Source organism: Eptatretus burgeri, chromosome 17 (assembly GCF_056783735.1).
Source record: "Eptatretus burgeri isolate ZD-2024b chromosome 17, Ebu_testis_v1, whole genome shotgun sequence".
NCBI classification, from domain to species: domain Eukaryota; kingdom Metazoa; phylum Chordata; class Myxini; order Myxiniformes; family Myxinidae; genus Eptatretus; species Eptatretus burgeri.
In genome coordinates, this window is record NC_140977.1 from 40,032,636 (window position 1) to 40,052,674 (window position 20,039).

Below are 20,039 nucleotides of genomic sequence, written 5' to 3' on the forward strand. Positions count from 1 at the left end.
GCCAAAAACATTTTTGAAATATCATGCTTTTCAGTGCTATATCGTTTTTGTCCCTACCTCTCAATGGTGAATAATTACTTTAAAAAATAAATAATTATCGTATCTGCATCTGGATCTGGATCTTCACCAAAATCTAATCAGCTCGTCCTTGTCACACACCCGACCTGCCTACCAAATTTCATCGGAATCTGTCCACAACTTTTCGAGATATCCTTCACACAGACAGACAGACAGACAAGCCGGTCGGCGGACATGGGGAGTCGATCAAGTCGAATTTAGTCGTTTTTCAGCCGTTACTAGCCAACAAAAGAGTCCATAGCAACGGTTCTTTCTCACACATAACTAGGACATACCATGAACCGACCATACCAGTTTCATGTATGTCTGACTCATAGTCTCTGAGATATAACTAACTTCGTTTTTTTTATTGTTTTTGACCAGGGTTCATTCAAAGTCTATCTTCTCCGACAGTTTTCATAGGATCCGGCTGGAAATTTGACAATATGGCTAAATGTACTGCCCACAGTCGCTCGTGACCCGATTGAAATTTTGACAATATGGCTGAATGTACTGCCCACAGTCACTCGTGGCCCAATTTTTGATTTTCAAAAAATTTAATTTTTGAGATTTTTTTTGAAAATTTCAAAGGTCCGTTGCTAGGCAACGGATGCGTCCATAGCAATGGTTCTCATTTGCACACAACTCGGTCATGGTATGAACCTACCAACCAAGTTTCATCGAAATCGCCATTGTATTAACAGAGCACTGGACCGAACAGACATACATACAGACAGACAGACAGACAAACAAGCCGGTAGGCGGACATGGGTGGTCGATCAAGTCGAATTTAGTCGTTTTTCACCTGTTACTAGCCAACAAAAGCGTCCATAGCAACGGTTCTTTCTCACACATAACTAGGACATACCATGAACCGACCATACCAGTTTCATGTATATCTGACTCATAGTCTCTGAGATATAACAAACTTCATTTTTTTATTGTTTTCGACCAGGGTTCATTCAAAGTCTATCTTCTCCGACAGTTTTCATAGGATCCGGCTGGAAATTTTTGACAATATGGCTGAATCTACAGCCCACAGTCGCTCGTGGCCCGATTTTTGATTTTTGGGGAATTTTTTTTTGAAAATTTCAAAGGTCCGTTGCTAGGCAACGGATGGATCCATAGCATCGGTTCTCATTTGCACACAACTATCGCCAACTAGGTCATGGTATGAACCTCCCAACCAACCAAGTTTCATCGAAATCGCCATTGTATTAACGGAGCACTGGACTGAACAGACATACATACAGACATACAGACAGACAGACAGACAAACATATCGACGGAAATACTGATAAGGGTAGACTAGATCGACTACCCAATAGGCAAACAGACAGAGAGGGGTGAATACATAACCTCCTTCCAACTTTAGTGGCGGAGGTAATAAACCGTCGTTTGGTCCAACTAGCCTGTTTTGCACCTGCCAAGTTTTGCATGGCCTCAAGATTCAGTTACTTTTGACAGCAGAATCGATAAGAAAGGGGAGAGAAATAAAATTGGCCACTGGTAAACGGTTCACACGTGAACATCCAATCGTTGTGGAGATTCTTCTTCTTCTTCTTCTTCTTCTTCTTCTTCTTCTTCTTCTTCTTCTTCTTCTTCTTCTTCTTCTTCTTCTTCTTCTTCTTCTTCTTCTTCTTCTTCTTCTTCTTCTTCTTCTTCTTCTTCTTTTTCTTCTTCTTCTTCTTCTTCTTCTTCTTCTTCTTCTTCTTCTTCTTCTTCTTCTTCTTCTTCTTCTTCTTTTTCTTCTTCTTCTTCTTCTTCTTCTTCTTCTTCTTCTTCTTCTTCTTCTTCTTCTTCTTCTTCTTCTTCTTCTTCTTCTTCTTCTTCTTCTTCTTCTTCTTCTTCTTCTTCTTCTTCTTCTTCTTCTTCTTCTTCTTCTTCTTCTTCTTCTTCTTCTTCTTCTTCTTCTTCTTCTTCTTCTTCTTCTTCTTCTTCTTCTTCTTCTTCTTCTTCTTCTTCTTCTTCTTCTTCTTCTTCTTCTTCTTCTTCTTCTTCTTCTTCTTCTTCTTCTTCTTCTTCTTCTTCTTCTTCTTCTTCTTCTTCTTCTTCTTCTTCTTCTTCTTCTTCTTCTTCTTCTTCTTCTTCTTCTTCTTCTTCTTCTTCTTCTTCTTCTTCTTCTTCTTCTTCTTCTTCTTCTTCTTCTTCTTCTTCTTCTTCTTCTTCTTCTTCTTCTTCTTCTTCTTCTTCTTCTTCTTCTTCTTCTTCTTCTTCTTCTTCTTCTTCTTCTTCTTCTTCTTCTTCTTCTTCGGCTGCCCTCAACTCTCATCTGGAGTATTGGCATGCTTGCCAAGTGTGGGTTGGTGTGAGCAGGAGACAGACAGACATATTGTGCAGGAATTTGTAATTTGTTCAGAGTGCCGGCGATAACTCAGCGACTTTCGCTCTTGATACTGCGCGACCTTTAATGACTACTGCCTGTAGATGGTGAAATGAGAGCGAGAGGTGAACCTTCAGAGTTTAGGCTTTATTCCATTTGATTGAAGCCGCTTCTGTGGGCACACCAGGAAATACAGGTTCAGCTAGGAGTACATAAGCAGTAACGTATACATGTGCAGTTAACCATTGCAGACTAAATCCACGTAAGCACGGAGTTCGATATAATCTCCATTCTCACCAGTCAATGAGCACCTTCAGTTAACGAGCATCAAGTGGACAGCCGATGTCAATAGCAATGCCCCGGGGACAATCACTCGTGCCGCAGAGAGACCTCCCCTTATACGCGAGACGCACAACATGTGATCCCGCGTCATGTCCCACGATTCACGTTAATTCACCACATTCTCCCCACCTTTAAAATGTAACTAGGGGCCCATCTTACACACCATGATTGCTTTAGCACTATAGGAGTATACATTCCAAGCAACGCGGACTAAAAGATCTACAGAAGCATACATGCCAAGCAGTGATTATTTTGAGTTGTAGGAGCATGGAAATGAGCATCGATATATGATATAATGGGCATATAGGAGCATGAGCAGCGAGAATGCCGATAATCCCCTTTACAGATTGAGTCGTCGAGGGGGCCTTATTCGTCGACCTCTCCGGGAGTAAACGGCAGTTTCACTTGAGGGAGACTCCCGATCCTCTTGGTGAGCCTCGACTTGTGCTGGGGATGACTCCTCGATCGCTCTCGGGTGGAACGCGGCAGCCCCGTCGCCTGGCGGAGTTCCTGGGGGGGAAATGTCAGAAGGAGGAGTGCCAGGAGGTGGTGTACCGGCGGGAGGAGTACCTGAGGGAGCCAGATGGCGAACCGACACAGTGGTCTCCCTGCCATCCGGGAGCCTGACATGAGCATACTCTGGATTAGTGTCAATGAGTTCGACCCCCTCCACCAGCGGTTCATACTTGCTTTGTCGTACCGGGCGTTTCATGAACACTGTACCGGGGTGGGTCAGCCAGTTGGGCACCGTTTGACCGTCAACATAACGTCGTTGGTGAGTAAACATACGTTCGTGAGGAGTGGCATTTGTGGACGTGCAGAGCAAAGAGCGTATGGAATTCAGAGCGTCAGGAAGAGTAACCTCCCATCGCTCGGGGCCCAGTCCTCTCGATTTCAGCGCCAGAGTTACGGCTTTCCAAATTACTCCATTATACCGTTCCACCTGCCCGTTTCCCTGTGGGTTGTAACCCGTCGTTCGACTAGTTGCTATGCCGTGCTCTAATAGGAATTGTTTTAGCCCGGCCGACATGAAACACGGCCCTCTGTCTGAATGTATGTACGAAGGTCTCCCAAACATAGCGAAGAGGTCAGAGAGACATTTTACGACAGTGCCCGAGGTCATATCCGAGCACGGAAACGCGAAAGGGAACCTTGAATATTCATCAACAACGGTGAATATGTATCTGTTGTCTGTTTCGGTCGGTAGGGGCCCTTTGAAGTCGATGTTTAGTCTCTCGAAGGGGGAAGTAGCCTTGATCAGTCTGCCAGAAGCCGCGCCATAGAATCTGGGTTTTAGTTCAGCACAAACAGGGCATGAAGCATTCATTTGTTTAATATCTTCAACAGAATAGGGAAGATTTTGTCTGCGTACGAAATGTGCCATCCTGGTTACCCCTGGGTGGCACAGAGACACATGGAGGTCTTGCAAAGCCTGACTGATTGTTGCCGAACTGTAGACCCGGGAGAAGGTATCTGCAGCAGGGTTTTCTTTCCCGGGCCGGTAAACAATGTCGTACCTGTAGCAAGCTAGGTCTATCCGCCATCTCATAATTTTTTCATTCTTAATTTTCCCGTTATTTTTCCCATCAAACATGAAAGCCACGGATCGTTGGTCCGTAACGAGCGTGAAGTGGTTTCCCAGTAAATAATGTCTCCATTTACGCAGCGCTTCGACGATGGCGTACGCCTCCTTCTCTATTGCCGAGTGTCTCTGCTCGCTTCTAGAGAGAGTTCTCGAGAAGAAAGCGACCGGCCGCCCAGACTGATTAAGTGTAGCAGCTATGGCGTGATTTGAAGCGTCGGTCTCCACCACGAAGGGCACCGAGCTGTCGATCGATAAAACCACGGACTTACTGATATCATCCTTGAGATCGTGGAAAGCTTTTACGACAGCGGCATCTGGTGGAAAGTTTTTGCAATGCACTAGGGGATGTATTTTCTCGGAGTATTGCGAAATCCATCTTGCATAGTAAGCGAACATCCCGATCACCTGGCGCATTGTTTGCAAGTCCTGAGGTGGTGGAAGCTCACGGAGCGGGCGCAATCGCTCAGGATCAGGCTTAATTGTGCCGTCGGCTATTGTGTAGCCGAGAAGGTCAATTGACCTTGCCGAGAATACGCATTTCTCGTAGTTGAGAGTCAGATTATATTTTCCAGCAATGCTCAAGAATCTGTCCAGATTCCTATCATGTTCCCTCTGATCCCTACCGCACACTGTGACATTATCCCCGTAAACAAAAGTGTCTTCGAGGTTTTCATCTGAGATGATGTCGTCCATAACCCGTTGGAAGCAAGCTACTCCATTCGTGACACCGAATGGTATCCTTCTGAACTGGTAGAGGCGCCGCCCTGCCTGGAATGCAGTGTACGGTTTGTCTTCCTCTCGGATGGGAATTTGATGATAGGCGCTTCGCAAGTCGATGGTACTGAATACCTTATAATTGGCCACGCGTTCGACCATCTCATCTATGCGCGGCAGGGGTAGGCGTCGAGTTGGGTGAAGCGATTGACCGTTTGGGAATAATCGACAACCATCCGTTTCTTATGGTTCTGACTGCTGGTTACTAACACCTGTGCGCGCCATGGCGAATCGCTCGGTTCTATAATTCCCTCCTCCAGTAATCGCTTGGTTTCCGAAGTGATGAAATTCATGTCAGCAGTGGTATATCGCCGCGATTTGATCGCTATCGGTTTGCAGACCGGCGACAAGTTAGCGAACAGCTGGGGGACGTCACCTCCGCGGTGGTCAACGCATTTAAAATTAGACGAGGCTTGCTTCCTCCAAAGGGTATTTCGACGCTCGTGTGCTGCTTGAGGACATTATGACCCAGAATTACGTCTGCGCACAAATCACGAAGCACCAGCACCTTTACATCCCGATGCGTGTACCCTTTTACGTCCAATTCAACATTGCAGTACCCTCGTACGCGGGATTGTAGTGAGGTGGCGGCCATGCATACCGTATTGTCAGTCGGGTGGATTACCCATTTCCTGCCCTTCACTAGCGAGCTGTTGACGAAACTTTCAGAGCTACCGGTATCAATCAGTGCCTCAGCCATATGCCCGTTAATTCGCACGTTGATGATAGCCTTGGATAGATTCCCCGGGGAGGCTGCAGTCAATTTATTTTGCGAGTAGAGAGCCGCAGAAGTGGGTTTATTCCTCCTTAGAGTAGATTTACATACCCTGGCATAATGCCCTTTCTTGTCGCAATTCATGCATGTGGCATCTCTGGCGGGACATTTTTGACGAGGATGCCTTTTGTACCCACAAAAGAAGCATTTACCGACCGGAGCAGTTGCTGAGGAGTTTGACGAGGTCTGGGTATCCGGCTCCTCGGGTGTTTCTCCATCCCTCATGTCTGGCTGTGTCTGTGCCAGTGGGGTTCCTTGGGTTCCCATCGTAGCAGCGTTCATGAGCAGCATCGGTGTCCCAAATGACTCAGATTGCTGCTGAGCCGTATCCATCGCTCGAGCCTGATCGACTACCTTGTCAAGAGTGGGTTGCGCTTTCTCTAGTAAGCGTTGCCGTATGTGGGCTGATCTGAGTCCTTGGATGAATGCCTCCCGGGTCGCTTCCTTTCGGTGTTCCTCGGCGCTTACCGCCCGGAAGCTGCAGTCTTTTCCCAGCTGATTCAGAGCTTGCAGGAACTGATCGATTGTCTCCCCGGCTGCTTGCTTGCGTGTGTTGAGAAGATGTCGTATGTATACCTCGTTCTTGGGCTTCACGTAGAGCGCCTGCAGCACGTCGATCGCTGCTTCGTAAGTGTCGCACCCCGAGAAGAGCCTGTACACGCCGGGCGAGACATGATTCACGAGAGCGGCAAATTTGTCAGCTCCCTCCGCGATGATGGTCAGATAGTGTGAGAAGGAGCAGAACCAATGTGACCATTTCATTTCTGCGTCAGTCGCGTTCGGGTCTGCGTCGAACCTCTCTGGTTTGTAGATCTTGTCCATCTTTGGTTGAGAGAGCCGAGAAAATCAAATGGAATAAATTGAAATGAGAGCGAGAGGTGAACCTTCAGAGTTTAGGCTTTATTCCATTTGATTGAAGCCGCTTCTGTGGGCACACCAGGAAATACAGGTTCAGCTAGGAGTACATAAGCAGTAACGTATACATGTGCAGTTAATCATTGCAGACTAAATCCGCGTAAGCACGGAGTTCGATATAATCTCCATTCTCACCAGTCAATGAGCACCTTCAGTTAACGAGCATCAAGTGGACAGCCGATGTCAATAGCAATGCCCCGGGGACAATCACTCGTGCCGCAGAGAGACATCCCCTTATACGCGAGACGCACAACATGTGATCCCGCGTCATGTCCCACGATTCACGTTAATTCACCACAGATGGGTTCTCCAGCTTAAGTTGATGTGCCATTGCCGAATATAGACGCATCACCCAGCATGTGAAATCACAGGAGTGAGTGCGTGGCTCGGTTGAGATTCAAACCCAGGCATTACAACTCGAAGGTGAAGGCGTTTACTTCCAAGCTATCCTGCCAAGCCTTTTTCTTTTTTTCCTTTACGTTGAGACAATTATTAATCTGACAGAGCGGTGCAGGGGTCGCGGACTTGCCTGTGAGCTGTCTACTGTGAGTTCATTCCCGACCAGACTAAACTGTCATACAGCTGTTTCTCATGGAGAGCGTGGCGTCAAAAAAAACATGTTCTGTCCCTCGGACGTCAAGTTGGGCACCAGTCTGCCAGGATTGATTGCCGGTGCATGTGAAGGATCCCACGGTGCCTTTGTAAGGAAGAATGGGTGTTATCCGCTGGTACCCAGAACAAGGACAAATAACATTTCATCCATCTGGCTAGCCAGCTCGTGAAAAGCTAGTACAAACTGTGTGTGTGTGTGTGTGTGTGTGTGTGTGTGTGTGTGTGTGTGTGTGTGTGTGTTTGTGTGTGTGTGTGTGTGTGTGTGTGTGTGTGCGCGCGCATGTACTCTGTGAGCAGCCTTGAAGGTTTCATGGGGACATGTTGTGACGAAAAAGAGGATGAGACAAAATTATGGATAAGACACCGCAAACTGATTAACGCATTTACTCAAGCATTGAAACTCCAGACCACCGACTAACCGTGTCCATGACAAATTTTAATAACCTGAAAAAATAAAAATGGATGTTAACTAATTTATGGGCGTTTCAACTTTATTTTGTGTCTGTTCTCAAATCGTCTGATACAGAGTCAAATGTTCCTTTTAACGTTGTTTTTTTTTGTTGCAGATGATTCCATACCTTTAGGAAGCTACATGTGGGTTGTTTGTTTTGCTCTTTCTTCCCTGGTGTTGACATTTTGCCTTCCGTTAAGAGAGTGAGAGTGAGTCTGAGACTGACTGAGAGCGCAACACTTCATTTTACAATTTCACTCACCCCACTTCCCCCAGTATCTCTGCACTCATTCAGCACTCCTCTTTTCTCATATTAACCGTTCACGTGGCCCCCTATTCGATAAGACCGACTCCAGCCACGTTGAGCACATTCAGTATGCTCAGCCCTCACGTTAGCACGTCAAACCTCATCCAACCTGTTTTCTGTTGACTTTCACTTTAGAAATGTGATAGTTTACAAAATGTTCTGGGCGATACATTAAACCAGATTTCCTGATTGGGATTTTTTGTTCTGACGGCAGCGGACATCCAAACACGTCAAATATATGTTTTTTTAACACGATATGGTGATGAAATGTTTGACATAATCCGAGTTTATTTATTTATTTATTTATTAACCTCCGCCATCGAAGATGGATGGAGGTTACTGTTTTCACCCCTTTCTGTTTGTTTCTTTGTTTGTTTGTTTGTTTGTGAACAGCATTACAGAAAAACTCCTCGACGGATTTCGACAAAACTTGGTGGGGGGGTTAGGTCTGGTCCAAGGATCATGCCATAAGATTTTCGACTTGGTCCAAAATCCAATATGGCCGCTATGGCGGCCAATTTGAAAAAAAAAATTTGAATATTTTTTTTTTTTGCATTTCTACATGTTTTAAGTGATTTCCAACCCCCCCCCAAAAATATTGTTCGAGAAAAAATTTTTTTGCAACTTTTTTTTCAACAAAATTTCGATTTCTTTTTTTTGCATTTCTACATGTGTTAAGTGATTTCCAACCCCCCCACCCCCCCAAAAAATGTTGGAGAAAAGAACTATAACTCTGTCAGCACTGTTGACATATTTAATGAATAAGATATAAGGTTCACTTGAGTGACCCAGCAGTATTGGCGGCGGAGGTTTTGCACTCTCCCGTGTGCTCCCCCTCTAGTTTATTCTGTGACGCTTAACTTGTGAATGAGACTGACAACTGACATCTGTTTTATGCCTTCCATTTTGCAACGTTTTTAAAATTTTTATTTTGGCTTTTGGTGAAACATGCTTACCCACTCATTGCCTTGTTTGTTACCCTTCCCCAAGTCTCGGCCCATTGCTCACCTTCGGTCCTTTCTCCCCCTTTTTCTCCATCCTGTGGAATTGCTTCGCCTGCCCCGAATCCATTTATTTTTATTCCTCTAAAATCATCCATCGCGGAAACCCATGTCAGCCATCTCATGTTCTCTCTTGCATCTACCCTGGACAATTGTGTTCCTGTTGCTGACCTTTCCCACTTGTCCATCTGTAACCCTTTCTGTTTGTGGCTGTCCTTTATGTTTGCCTGCCAATCATTTTGCTGCATGTCTGTTCAGCTTTTCATTGACCTTCCAATTTAAAACATTATAACTGTCATTGATGAGTTGAATCGAAGGAGCAAGGCGAATATAGTTTAGTTCAGAGAATCTTCTTTTCTATGGAGCATCATTGGCCGAGGGTGCTTGGCTGTGCCACTGATGTAACACCTCCTGTAAGTTTGAGCAGGAACTTGGAATTTGGCCACGGTTGCTGGCGATAGCTCGCCTATTCTTCATGAAGCACACCGTGGGATATTTAATGTCCACCAACTAATGCTGGCAGATGGTCCGCCCGTTTTAACTTGAATCGGAGGGACTAATGCCAGCAGACGGGATGCCAGTTTCATGTCCATATGAGAGGCGGTGCCCACATTGGTGCTCTGCCCATGAGACACCAGGATGACAGTTTGTATCTGGGACAAGATTCAAACCCAGGCTCGATGGCTCAGAGGCAAGCATGCATACCTCTCGGCCATCCCGTCGGCCCGGTTGATTGAATAACTCAACAATTATTGATGGTGAGAAAGCCACGGCATATTTGAGATGTTCTACTGTCCAGGCTTGGATTTGTGGGTTAAATTGATTTTTCATTTGTCATTTAGGTGCGCTGTTTTGCCACCGTATATTGATATCACATTATTTCATTTTATCCAGATTGCACTCATGATTGCTTCGGTTGTCTTTCAGGTGTCCACATTTTGATGGAAACCAGAATGGCGGCGCACGAGAGTGAAGCGGTATTTGAGGGCAGGGCCTCAGCAGTGGCAGTGCGCCTTGCCCATCCCAATCCTGCCAGCAGCAAACGCAAATCCGGTCATCCTGCGCGAACACGTTTTCGTGTACCACAGCTTTTTGAGCGGGCATCTGGGAGCTGGTGCAACCCGAAGTTTGACTCACTGGAGCTTGAGAAAGCTTGCGTGGAACGCTGCTTGCCTCAGGTGAAGCGACGCTTTCGCTATGCTCTGATCTATGTCCTGACGGCATGCATAGTACGAGGGATGGTCTGCGTGGCGACCAACGAGGGTCGTGCAATCTTCCTCGTGCCAATTGTGCTCTTTACAATGCTCTGTGTTGGCCTGCTTGGCATCACATATTCTTCTATCTACAAACGTCATTGGGTGCGTACGGTTGTGGGTCTTTTACTTGCACTGGGCCTCAGTGTCCTTTCGCTAGCCACGGCCGGTGGCACGTGGTACAGCTTCGATAAAAATTTGTCACAGGTGGGCAGTTTCGCGATCTGCGTGGAGGTCTTGCTTTTGCTGTACGCCGTCATCCCTCTGCCACTGTACCTCTGCGTCATACTTGGCGTTATGTATTCACTCGCATTTGAAACATTGCAACTGCTTCGAATGTCCGACTGGAAAGTGGAATTCTCCAGCGAAGTGGTACTAATGACAATTGCCAAGCTTTTGCTCCATGCTTGCATCCATGTTATAGGCATGCATGCATTTGTAATGACACAGGTACGTGTTTGTAACACCTTCCTCAAAGTTGGGCAAGCCATCATTCATGGCAAAGAGCTGGAGGTCGAGAAGGCATTGAAGGAGAAAATGATACACGCAGTCATGCCTCAAATGATCGCCCATGAACTGTTGAAGCAGCAAGGTGAAGAAGAAGGAGGTGAGATAATGGTGGTGAGCCCGGCCTCACGGTACAAGAAAAAGAAGAAGTTCTCTATTGCCAAAGAGCAACTCCCTTTCCGTCCTTTCACGATGCGTCAGATGGAGAACGTCAGTATTCTCTTCGCTGACATTGTTGGCTTTACGAGGATGAGTGCGAACAAGTCCGCCGACACTTTGGTGAGACTACTTAATAACCTTTTTGGGCGTTTCGACAAGCTCTGTGAGCTGACGGGTTGTGAAAAGATTAGCACCCTCGGTGACTGTTACTACTGCGTGGCTGGTTGTCCCGAGCCAAGGTCAGATCACGCATCCTGCTGCATCGAGATGGGCTTGGGCATGATCGCTGCCATTGAGAAGTTTTGCTGGGAAAACGACGAGACCGTGAACATGCGTGTGGGTGTGCACACTGGCACCGTGCTGTGTGGCATTCTCGGAATGAAGAGGTTCAAATTTGATGTACTTTCCAACGACGTGAACCTTGCCAACATGATGGAGCAGCTCGGTGTTGCTGGAAAAGTTCACGTCTCGGAAGCAACTGCCAACTGCATTACTGATGACCGATATCTGCGCGAGGATGGCCTGCTTTCAGAACGCCTTGGTCCGACTGCCGCCTGTTTTGAACAGCTCAAAGGTGGATTTTCTTAATAATAATGAATATAATAATAATAATAATAATAATAATAATAGTGAGTTCCTTAACAAGGAACTTTAATGCAGGAGGCCTTCAGGCCCATCAAAGCATGCACTATGGTTGCCAACCTCTGGTTGTTTGTCTGTACTCCATTCTTTTAAATGCTCAGTCAAGCAAGGAAGCAGCATTTACCTTTTTTAAACTCTTTGGTATGACTCGGCCAGGGTACGAACCAACGACCTCCAAAACTCAGAGCGGACACTGTCCATTCGGCCACCGAGTTTGGTTGTATCTACCGCCGGACAAACCAGTGATGAATATCGAAATCGCCCAATGTTTTGTGATTCCTTACTAAGGGTTTTAGAAGGGTCTGGATCACTGCAACATCTTGTGTACCAAATTATGGGCAGTTATATGTTGTTGTTTTTTTCAGAAAAATATTGTTGGGGTGTTGAGGGGGGAGGTGTCAAAGACCTCCCCCTTATCTCTACTCTTAACATGAAATCCTAACCTCGAAACCCCGATATGTTTTTCTTTGTTTTTCAAATCCAAAAACACAACTTCTCTTCCATATGGCACCGAGAAATTGACCCACTGCTGGGAAATATGTGTGGTATAATCTGGGAAACTACGTGGAAAAGATGTATCAACCGTGCGGGCTCTCACTGGGGCAGAACCATTCCTTCAGGGTCAGGGGAATAACATTTTTCACAACCCCCTTTTGTATATCTTCGCCAATGCTTCCAGTTAATCTCTGCACAAATTACCCGCAAACCATTCAAATCCAGTTTTAATTTGCAAGTACAATCAACCATCCTCAGCTGTTTTAGTTAGTGGTTACCTCCGCCACCGAAGGTGAACAAGGGTTTTTTTTTTTTTTTTAATGTTTTCACCGCTTTCTGTTTGTTTATTACTTGCAAAAATCGAAGATTTTACAAGTATATTGGTTAGTCTATTTTGTTATTCTGTCTGTTTGTCTGTTTGTTTATTGCCTCGAGATCACATTTTTAAACCGGTATTCACTAAACTTTACCACGTGGTAGAGTTTGTCATAAGGAAGAAGCCTGTTGTTTTTGAGGTCAAAAGGTCAACAACTGAGGTGAGATTTCTAAAATCCTCAATTTTCATCTGATTGACTTGAAATTTGAAGAGGATTTATATTTCAGGTCACTGAATTCAACCAGCCAATTATTTTCGAGATCAACATCGATCAAAAGCTCAACATAGGCTGAATTTCTAAAAATTGCCAATTTTCATCTGATTGACTTGAAATTTGAAGAGGAGTTGCACATTTGGTCATTGAATTCAACCACCGATTAATTTTGAGGTCAAATTTATATTATGGATTTCTAAAAATTGCCAATTTTTATCTGATTGACTTGAAATTTGAAGAGGAGTTGCACATTTGGTCATTGAATTCAACCACCGATTAATTTTGAGGTTGAATTTATTTTATGGATTTTGCAAGTATTGTGCTCTGCACGACGTCTTCTTCTTGTTTGTTTGTTTGTTTGTTTGTGTACAGGATAATCTCAAAAAGTTGTGGACGGATCCGGCTGAAATTTTGTGGACAGGTTCCGTGTGTGACAAGGCCCAGATACTAGTTCCCCAGATTCTAGAATTTTTAAAGTGATTCTTCACCATTGAGAGATAGGGCCAAAAACGATATAGAGCTCGATATCTCAAAAAAGTTGTGGACGGATTCGGAAACTTGGTGGACGGGTTGGGTCTGTGACCACGACAAATTGGCTAGATTTTGATGAAGATCCGAATCCGGATCCGACGACTAGAAATTTTAAAGTGATTCTTCACCATTGAGAGATAGGGCTCAAAAACGATATTTCAAAAATATTGTTACAGGCCGGGGGTCGGCCGCCAACCGACCGCTCTGAACGGAGCCGCAAGTCGAGTCGGCCCGACCGATCGTCCGGAATATAGATCGCCGTCTGGATAACACCGAGCGACGGGTCCTTGTACAAGAACTGAAATACGCCAATCGGCAGATCACGTGGGGTAGGGTCGATTGCCAATCTTCAATGTACCTAAATACCCACATGATCCAACTACCGGGGTATTCCACCCTCGACGGATCTCGTACGGAACAAACCGCCAAGGCGAGCTTGTCCGTGCGCGATTCCGAGCGGCGTAACCGCTGAGAACCGTCGGTCCAAATGTCCCCTTATTACGGCAAACCAACTGCTTTCTAACTCCCAACACACGAAATGTTCAGTCAATGAGGGAATGGACGAAACGAGCAGGTTTACATTCACACAAGGACATTTATTATAATGAAACACGTATGCAATTAAATGAGGCAAAACACGTATGCAATTATACAAACAACAAAAGCACGACAAAAGAACTACAACCGTCTCTAAGCAATTATTAATGTACAGTCACACAGTTTTACTTACGGGACTCGGCGCCACAACATTCATTCGAAAGAAAAGCAGGAATAAGACCCCATCAAAGGCAATGGGGTCAGACTGGACCTCTTGGGTCTTTATGGCGTGGGACTTGGCAGACCGAACGAGTCCCACGAGACCGTTGCAGGTTACCTGCCCCCTCGTGGTGTCTGGCTTGCGCGACCCGCGACGTCCCGTCCCCACAGCAGCTAGTGTAGCCGCGGTCGAGCTCGGGCCTTCCGTGTGGCAGGCGAGCTCTCTCCAGCTCTCTCCACACAAACGCGCTTGGGCGACCCGCGATGCTCCTTCCCCACGGCAGCTAGCGTAGCCGTGGTCGAGCTCGGGCCTTCCGTGTGGCAGGCGAGCTCTCTCCGGCTCTCTCCACACGAACGCGCGGTTTGCGCGACACAGCAGGCAAGGCTGCGCCTCCAGCTCGCGTCTCCTTCGCGACGCCCAGACTTCCACGCAGCTCCTTGGCTTCTGGCTTCCTCCCGACTCCCCCAACTGCCAAAGCAAAAAGCTTACTCCTCCCACGGGACTCAGCACACAAACTCTGCCACGGGACTCCCACAAACTCAGCCCTACCACGGGACTCCCACGGGACTCTTTACGAACTCTTTCCACGAACTCTTTCGGGATCCTTTTTTTAACGGGACTTTCACGAACTCAGCCCACGAACTCTTTTCGAACGAAGAAAAGATGTCCTCTTTATCCTTTGCACCCCCTCCCCCGCACCCGGCGTGACTCATGCCCTGGCGATCCACCCCCCCCCCCGCTCAACCACGGGTGGGAGGGAGTTGTCGACGTCACCGCAGGGTTCTTCTTCCTCTTTGCAGAAGAGGGGGAGGGACGTCTCCATTGTTAGCTCCCTAACTATTAAATCGATCCGCAGCGCATCTAATCGATTTCAAAACATTTAAACAATGGAAGGTGAGCTATCTCGGGAACATGCACTTATCGACATAGCTGACTAAGGGAACCTGTATGTTGTGTGCAATTGAATTCCAAATTCGTAACAATATATTGGGCCAGATGTTCTTGTGGGTCAGGCATTACATAGCGAAGGTATGCCCTCTACCGAGTGCCCTTCTAGTTTGTTTGTGTTTATTTATTTTGTGTATTGGCATTATCGATGTTTTAAAAAAATATATAAATAACGAAACAAAACGATAACTACTTTGCCCGACAATTATTATGGAGTACAGTACTTGGTAGTGTGCATTCCTTTATTTGTGTGTTACAAACATGACGACGGATGGCGATCAGGTTGTAGTCATTATTTTGTCCCTTAAGTGTCTGGAAATGTTTAGATGAAGGGGTTCAATGTGACATTGTTCTTGACCTTGCTCACCCACGTTGAACCTAGATTGCATCTAAAATGTTCACTTATCATTTCGCATAAAATGTTGATGATTGCGAGCACTGTTACAAAAAGGTTTAAGGAATGAGCTCTGCTTTTGTTGTCACACACCAACCTTTTGTTTTTTTTTTATTTTTCAACATTGTGTCCCTTGACTTCAATGTATTTGCTGCACTTGTCCTTCACACTGTCAGTGCCAGTAAATTAGAAGTTTTCAGATTATTCTTCAAGCAGTGGGGGTTCAGCAGTGGCGGTGCACCACCAACCTGGCAACCTCCGGTGAGGGTTTGAGGTGTCTGGGGGCATTGTTCTTTTGTGCCACCCCTATCTTGCTATAAAAAAGTTGCCAACCTGGCAACCTCCTTCCAGAGCCTCTACCTATTATGAAAGTTGATCGGCATTATAAATTTAATCTCTATGTATAAACGCCATTGTCTCCTCTCACTCTCTAGCAAATTTCCTTGTTCCTTACGTATGGCTGCATCTTTTAAGGTGCAAACTCCAAACTTGGGGTCCAAATACAATTGTGTGTGTGTATGTTGGGGGGGGGGGGTAACATAGGCTTTGTGGCTGCAGCCTTACACAGGGGTGAGGGGGGGGGCAGTTATTATCAATGTAAATGAGTACTATGTATCACCACCTAGTGGTGGTGACAGAGGGTGTTGCAATTTCCAAATTTCCTTTGGAAATGAATATCACAACGTGATACTTATTCACGTTTCTCTTCCCGTGCAATTACAAATAAATTTAGATATACAACTAGAAAGGCACTTGGTAGAGCGCATACCTCCATCATGCAATGCCTGATCCACGAGAACATATCGGGCCCAATACATTTTTGAAACATCATGCTATACAGTACTATATCAAGCCTGGTGTTGGCTTAGTGGTTATGGTGGCGGCTTGGGATACTAGGGTCCTGAGTTCAAGCCCCGTTGGCCGCTGAATTAAAATGCACCAGGAGGTTGACTCAGCCTGTCATCCTTCCGAGGTCGGCAAAATGAGCACCAGTGTACTGGTAAGGGGGACACTGCATCAGTGGCATAGCCACGTCCCAACCAATGATGCAACCAGCAGCCACAGGCTGCGGGGGGGGGGGGGGGGAAGAGAGAGAGAGAGAGAGAGAGAGAGAGAGAGACAGACAGACAGACAGACAGACAGACAGACAGACAGACAGACAGACAGACAGACAGACAGACAGACAGACACAGAACGAAAGAACTATATCCTTATTGGCCCAATCTCTCAATGATGAAGAATCACTTAAAAAAAAAAAAATTCTCGTATCCAGATCCGGATTCAGATCTTCCGGATTCAGACCAAAATCGAATCGATTCGTCCTTGCCACACACCCAACCTGTCCACCAAATGTCCTCCGAATCCGTCCACAACTTTTTCAGATATCCTGCACATAAGCAGACAAGCAGACAGAAAGGGGTGAAAACATAACCTCCTTCACCTTCGGTGGCAGAGGTAAAAACGAAAAGTATGGTCAGTCCGTCCATGAAGCTGTGTGACTACATGTTTATTAATTACGTACTCTTTTACCGTCAATTGTACCCTGACTTCACACATGTACGTCGATTAATTACGTACTATTGGAATGTTCTTTTAGACCCTTGAGACTGCTGAGACCCCTTTTGACCATTGAATACCCTTCAAGACCATCAAGACCCTTAAGACTCTAAAAGATCCAGATGCCACATAAGACTCCGAGGACCCATAAGACCCAAAACACCCATAAGACTCCGAGGACCAAAAAGACCTTGAGGACCCTGAAGACCCAGATGACCCAGGTGACCCAAAGGTCCCAGAGGACCCTGATGACCCAAAAGACCCTAAACCCATTAATACCCCTTTTACCTTTTAAGACCCTCAAGACGTCTTTTACCTTTTTTACCTGGGCAACACTGATGTTAAAGCACTCTTCGCACAGGTAAATTTGTTCTCCTTCTCTTATCCTAACCCCTCCCCCCACCCCCCCCAAAAACAATTAAAAAACCCAGAGGGGCCTGTCATCGTGTGTGAGACATTTGTCGTGGGAAAGGGCATCAGGACGATCCGGGTGGGGAAGGGGTTGGAGTGGGACGGGGGGGGGGGGTGGGGAGTGGGGTTGAAGCACTCTATGCATGGGTACATTTGTCTTCCTTTCCTTCTTCTTGCCCAAAATGTTTGGCAAACCGGACGACTAATTGGTCCGTCAGCGAAGCGACGGGTAGGCTCTGCTCGTTAGACAATAAGCCAGATCAAACTTTTACGTTTCCTGACCATCAGATTTGGGTTCTACTATCTCACCAACACAGTAATATTTTCTTAATTTCAATTTCAAAAGAAAATGTCCACCGACGGTGTCCCCCTTCACCTGGAACCCGGGGACAATTGCTCCCTCCCCACCCGCTTCCGCCACTACTGCCTCCAGGCACGTCTCGGTTGCTTCAGTCGTTTCCTCATCGTCATCATCGGCGAATCGGCAGCCACGCAGTTGGGATTTTCAACATCGAAACACACCAGTTGTTGAGGGCAAGATCTGAGCTGAATATATCTTTCATATGGGGCATGATCCTACTGCTCAAAATGGTGGTTTGCATAACATAGCACAGAAGCCTTTGTGCACAGATGCATTGGTCAACATCCCTCGCTGTTCGTCCTTGATGGCCGACCGGAATTTTTACACAAGGCTGTATTGAAAAGCAGTATTCCCCTTCGTTTGTAGCTTTATTTTTCACTACGATCCATTATTGTGTGACGTGTTGTCACATTGCATTCTGACACCAATGTCAGATTCACGAAGCTCATTGCATCTAACAAGCGTACACGCACGTTTACGAAGAGATAGACCGTGGCTCGACTGGAAAATAATCCGATGACCCAAATGTATCATGTGCAGGAAGGAGAAGTAGATGTTTTAAAACGAGTGTACTTTTATTGGTTTTGTTATATATTGCCCCTCCAACTATGGGGAGAGGTGATACATTGTTCCTTCGTTTTTTCTTTCCAACAATTACAATGAAATACCATTCTTTCATTTTGGAGCCAATTCTCTTCAAGTTTTGAATGGAGGTACCTTGGTCCCATAAACCCAGACCCCTTTTCTTTTTTAAAAAAAAATTCTCTGATTCAGGGCTCCTGTTCCGGTTTTAAGCGGTCTAAGTTGAAACGCTAAAAATCGCACATTTTTCCTCGTCATTCCTGTGCATTTGAGTCTGTAGATTTAAACGTTGGTGCAATTTACTTTCTTTGATCGAGTTCCGATTGAGATTTTGATAAACTTTTCAGATTAGAGTCGTTTTGAGGATTATACAGGGGTTAAAGTTCAAATTTGGATGCAAGATTGTTTTTTTGACTTGCCTTGCCTGTGGGTTTTTGATAAATCAGGACAAGAATTGGCAAAATGACACTTGACGACAGACTAAAGCAGGTAGACTTGTCAGGTTCTCTTCGTGTACAGCCTTTTTTGGCTGCTGGTTGCATCATTGGTTAGGGGCATGGCTATGCTGCTGAACCAGCCCCTATTACCAGTACACTGGTGCTCATTTTGCCGACCTCAGACAGGCTGAGTCAATCCCCCTGGTGTTAATTTAGCGGCAAACGGGGCTCGAACTCAGGACCCTCGGATCCCAAGCCACCACCCAAACTAATCAGCCAACGCCAGGCTTTTGACTTGTCTGGTGTCTTTAAGGTTTTACATTTGGTCAAAGCGGGTGAGGAATATGTGTTGCGTTACATTGCGAATGTCTGCGGTTCTTGTTGACAATGTCTTGTGTTATTTTGTTTATTCATACTTTGAATATTGCCTTAGCGTGAGCAACACGTACATTTCACGCAATGAAGACCTGGATTCACAATTGAAACTGGCAATGGCTTATATCACCATGATCAAATTCTGCTGCATGCTTCAAACAATGAACAAGTAAACAAAACCTGTTCGACATTCCTCACTGAGCACAAAGCTTATGATGCTGAGATACGAGGTTCATATGCTATGTACTGTGTTCATTCAACCATTGTTTATGAATCTCCTTGTGATTCAGGTGAAATACAACCATGTTTCTTTTTGTCGTTGTCCTGCCCATGGGAAATGTACAAGGTCCTCCATAAGTCTTCGTCACTCCAAAGAAAAACAAACATTTGAACATTGTGTTTCAGCAAGTTGTAATGTTACCTCTTCTTTTAAGCATTTGATAGATTATGTGCCAACTTGCAGTGCTGTGCCTTTGTAAGGTGTTATATATAAAAAATTTTGGTGGGGGGGGTTGGGAGGGGGATGTTTGACCTCCACCATCTCTATGTTTCATACATTCCTCTTCCCTTCCATCTCTTCCTCATATACTCTATTCCTACAACTCTCTTTCCTTTCCCGAACCCTTCTCCCCTTAAGGCCCGGTCACACCTTGACGTTTTAGCCAGCGATGGCAACGTATTAAAATGTATGTAAAACGCTGGCTTACGTTGAACTTTTGATGTTTTTTTTAAAGATTCGGACGTATTCATAGCGACTTGGTCTTATGTATAACGCATTGGTAACGGACACAGAACGTTTCGTTGTGTTATAGATAACTTATACCAACGAATGCTGAACCTGTTGTCGGCCTACACAACCGATGCCCAACGATAGTCTAACTTAGGCATAGTGCGTTGC

At 45.7% G+C, this 20,039-nt stretch overlaps 3 protein-coding genes across 9 annotated transcripts in view; 1 reads left to right on the forward strand and 2 right to left on the reverse strand.

The window, feature by feature from the left end:
• The window catches only part of LOC147009846 (uncharacterized), a 169,224-nt gene that overhangs the window by 37,603 nt on the left and 111,582 nt on the right, over positions 1–20,039 (reverse strand). The window lies entirely within an intron of this gene.
• Positions 1–20,039, forward strand: part of ADCY9 (adenylate cyclase 9) — a 186,647-nt gene that overhangs the window by 17,442 nt on the left and 149,166 nt on the right. For 4 of the 6 annotated variants that reach the window (XM_085861669.1, XM_085861665.1, XR_015052805.1 and 1 more), the window contains one exon: positions 10,070–11,635. In XM_085861669.1, the coding sequence (XP_085717795.1) occupies positions 10,084–11,635 (1,552 nt within the window). In that variant the 5' untranslated portion in view covers positions 10,070–10,083. Of the gene's footprint in view, positions 1–9,126; positions 9,254–9,670; positions 9,901–10,069; positions 11,636–20,039 lie in introns of those variants that run through there. The other 2 variants (XM_085861668.1, XM_085861667.1) reach the window with 2 other exon arrangements.
• On the reverse strand, positions 5,407–7,294 carry LOC147009848 (uncharacterized). The gene is made up of 2 exons (XM_085861370.1): positions 6,907–7,294; positions 5,407–6,781 (listed from the first exon to the last, which is right to left on the reverse strand). Exon 2 carries the CDS (start codon positions 6,676–6,678, stop codon positions 5,407–5,409), a length of 1,272 nt encoding a protein of 423 aa, XP_085717496.1. The 5' UTR covers positions 6,679–6,781; positions 6,907–7,294.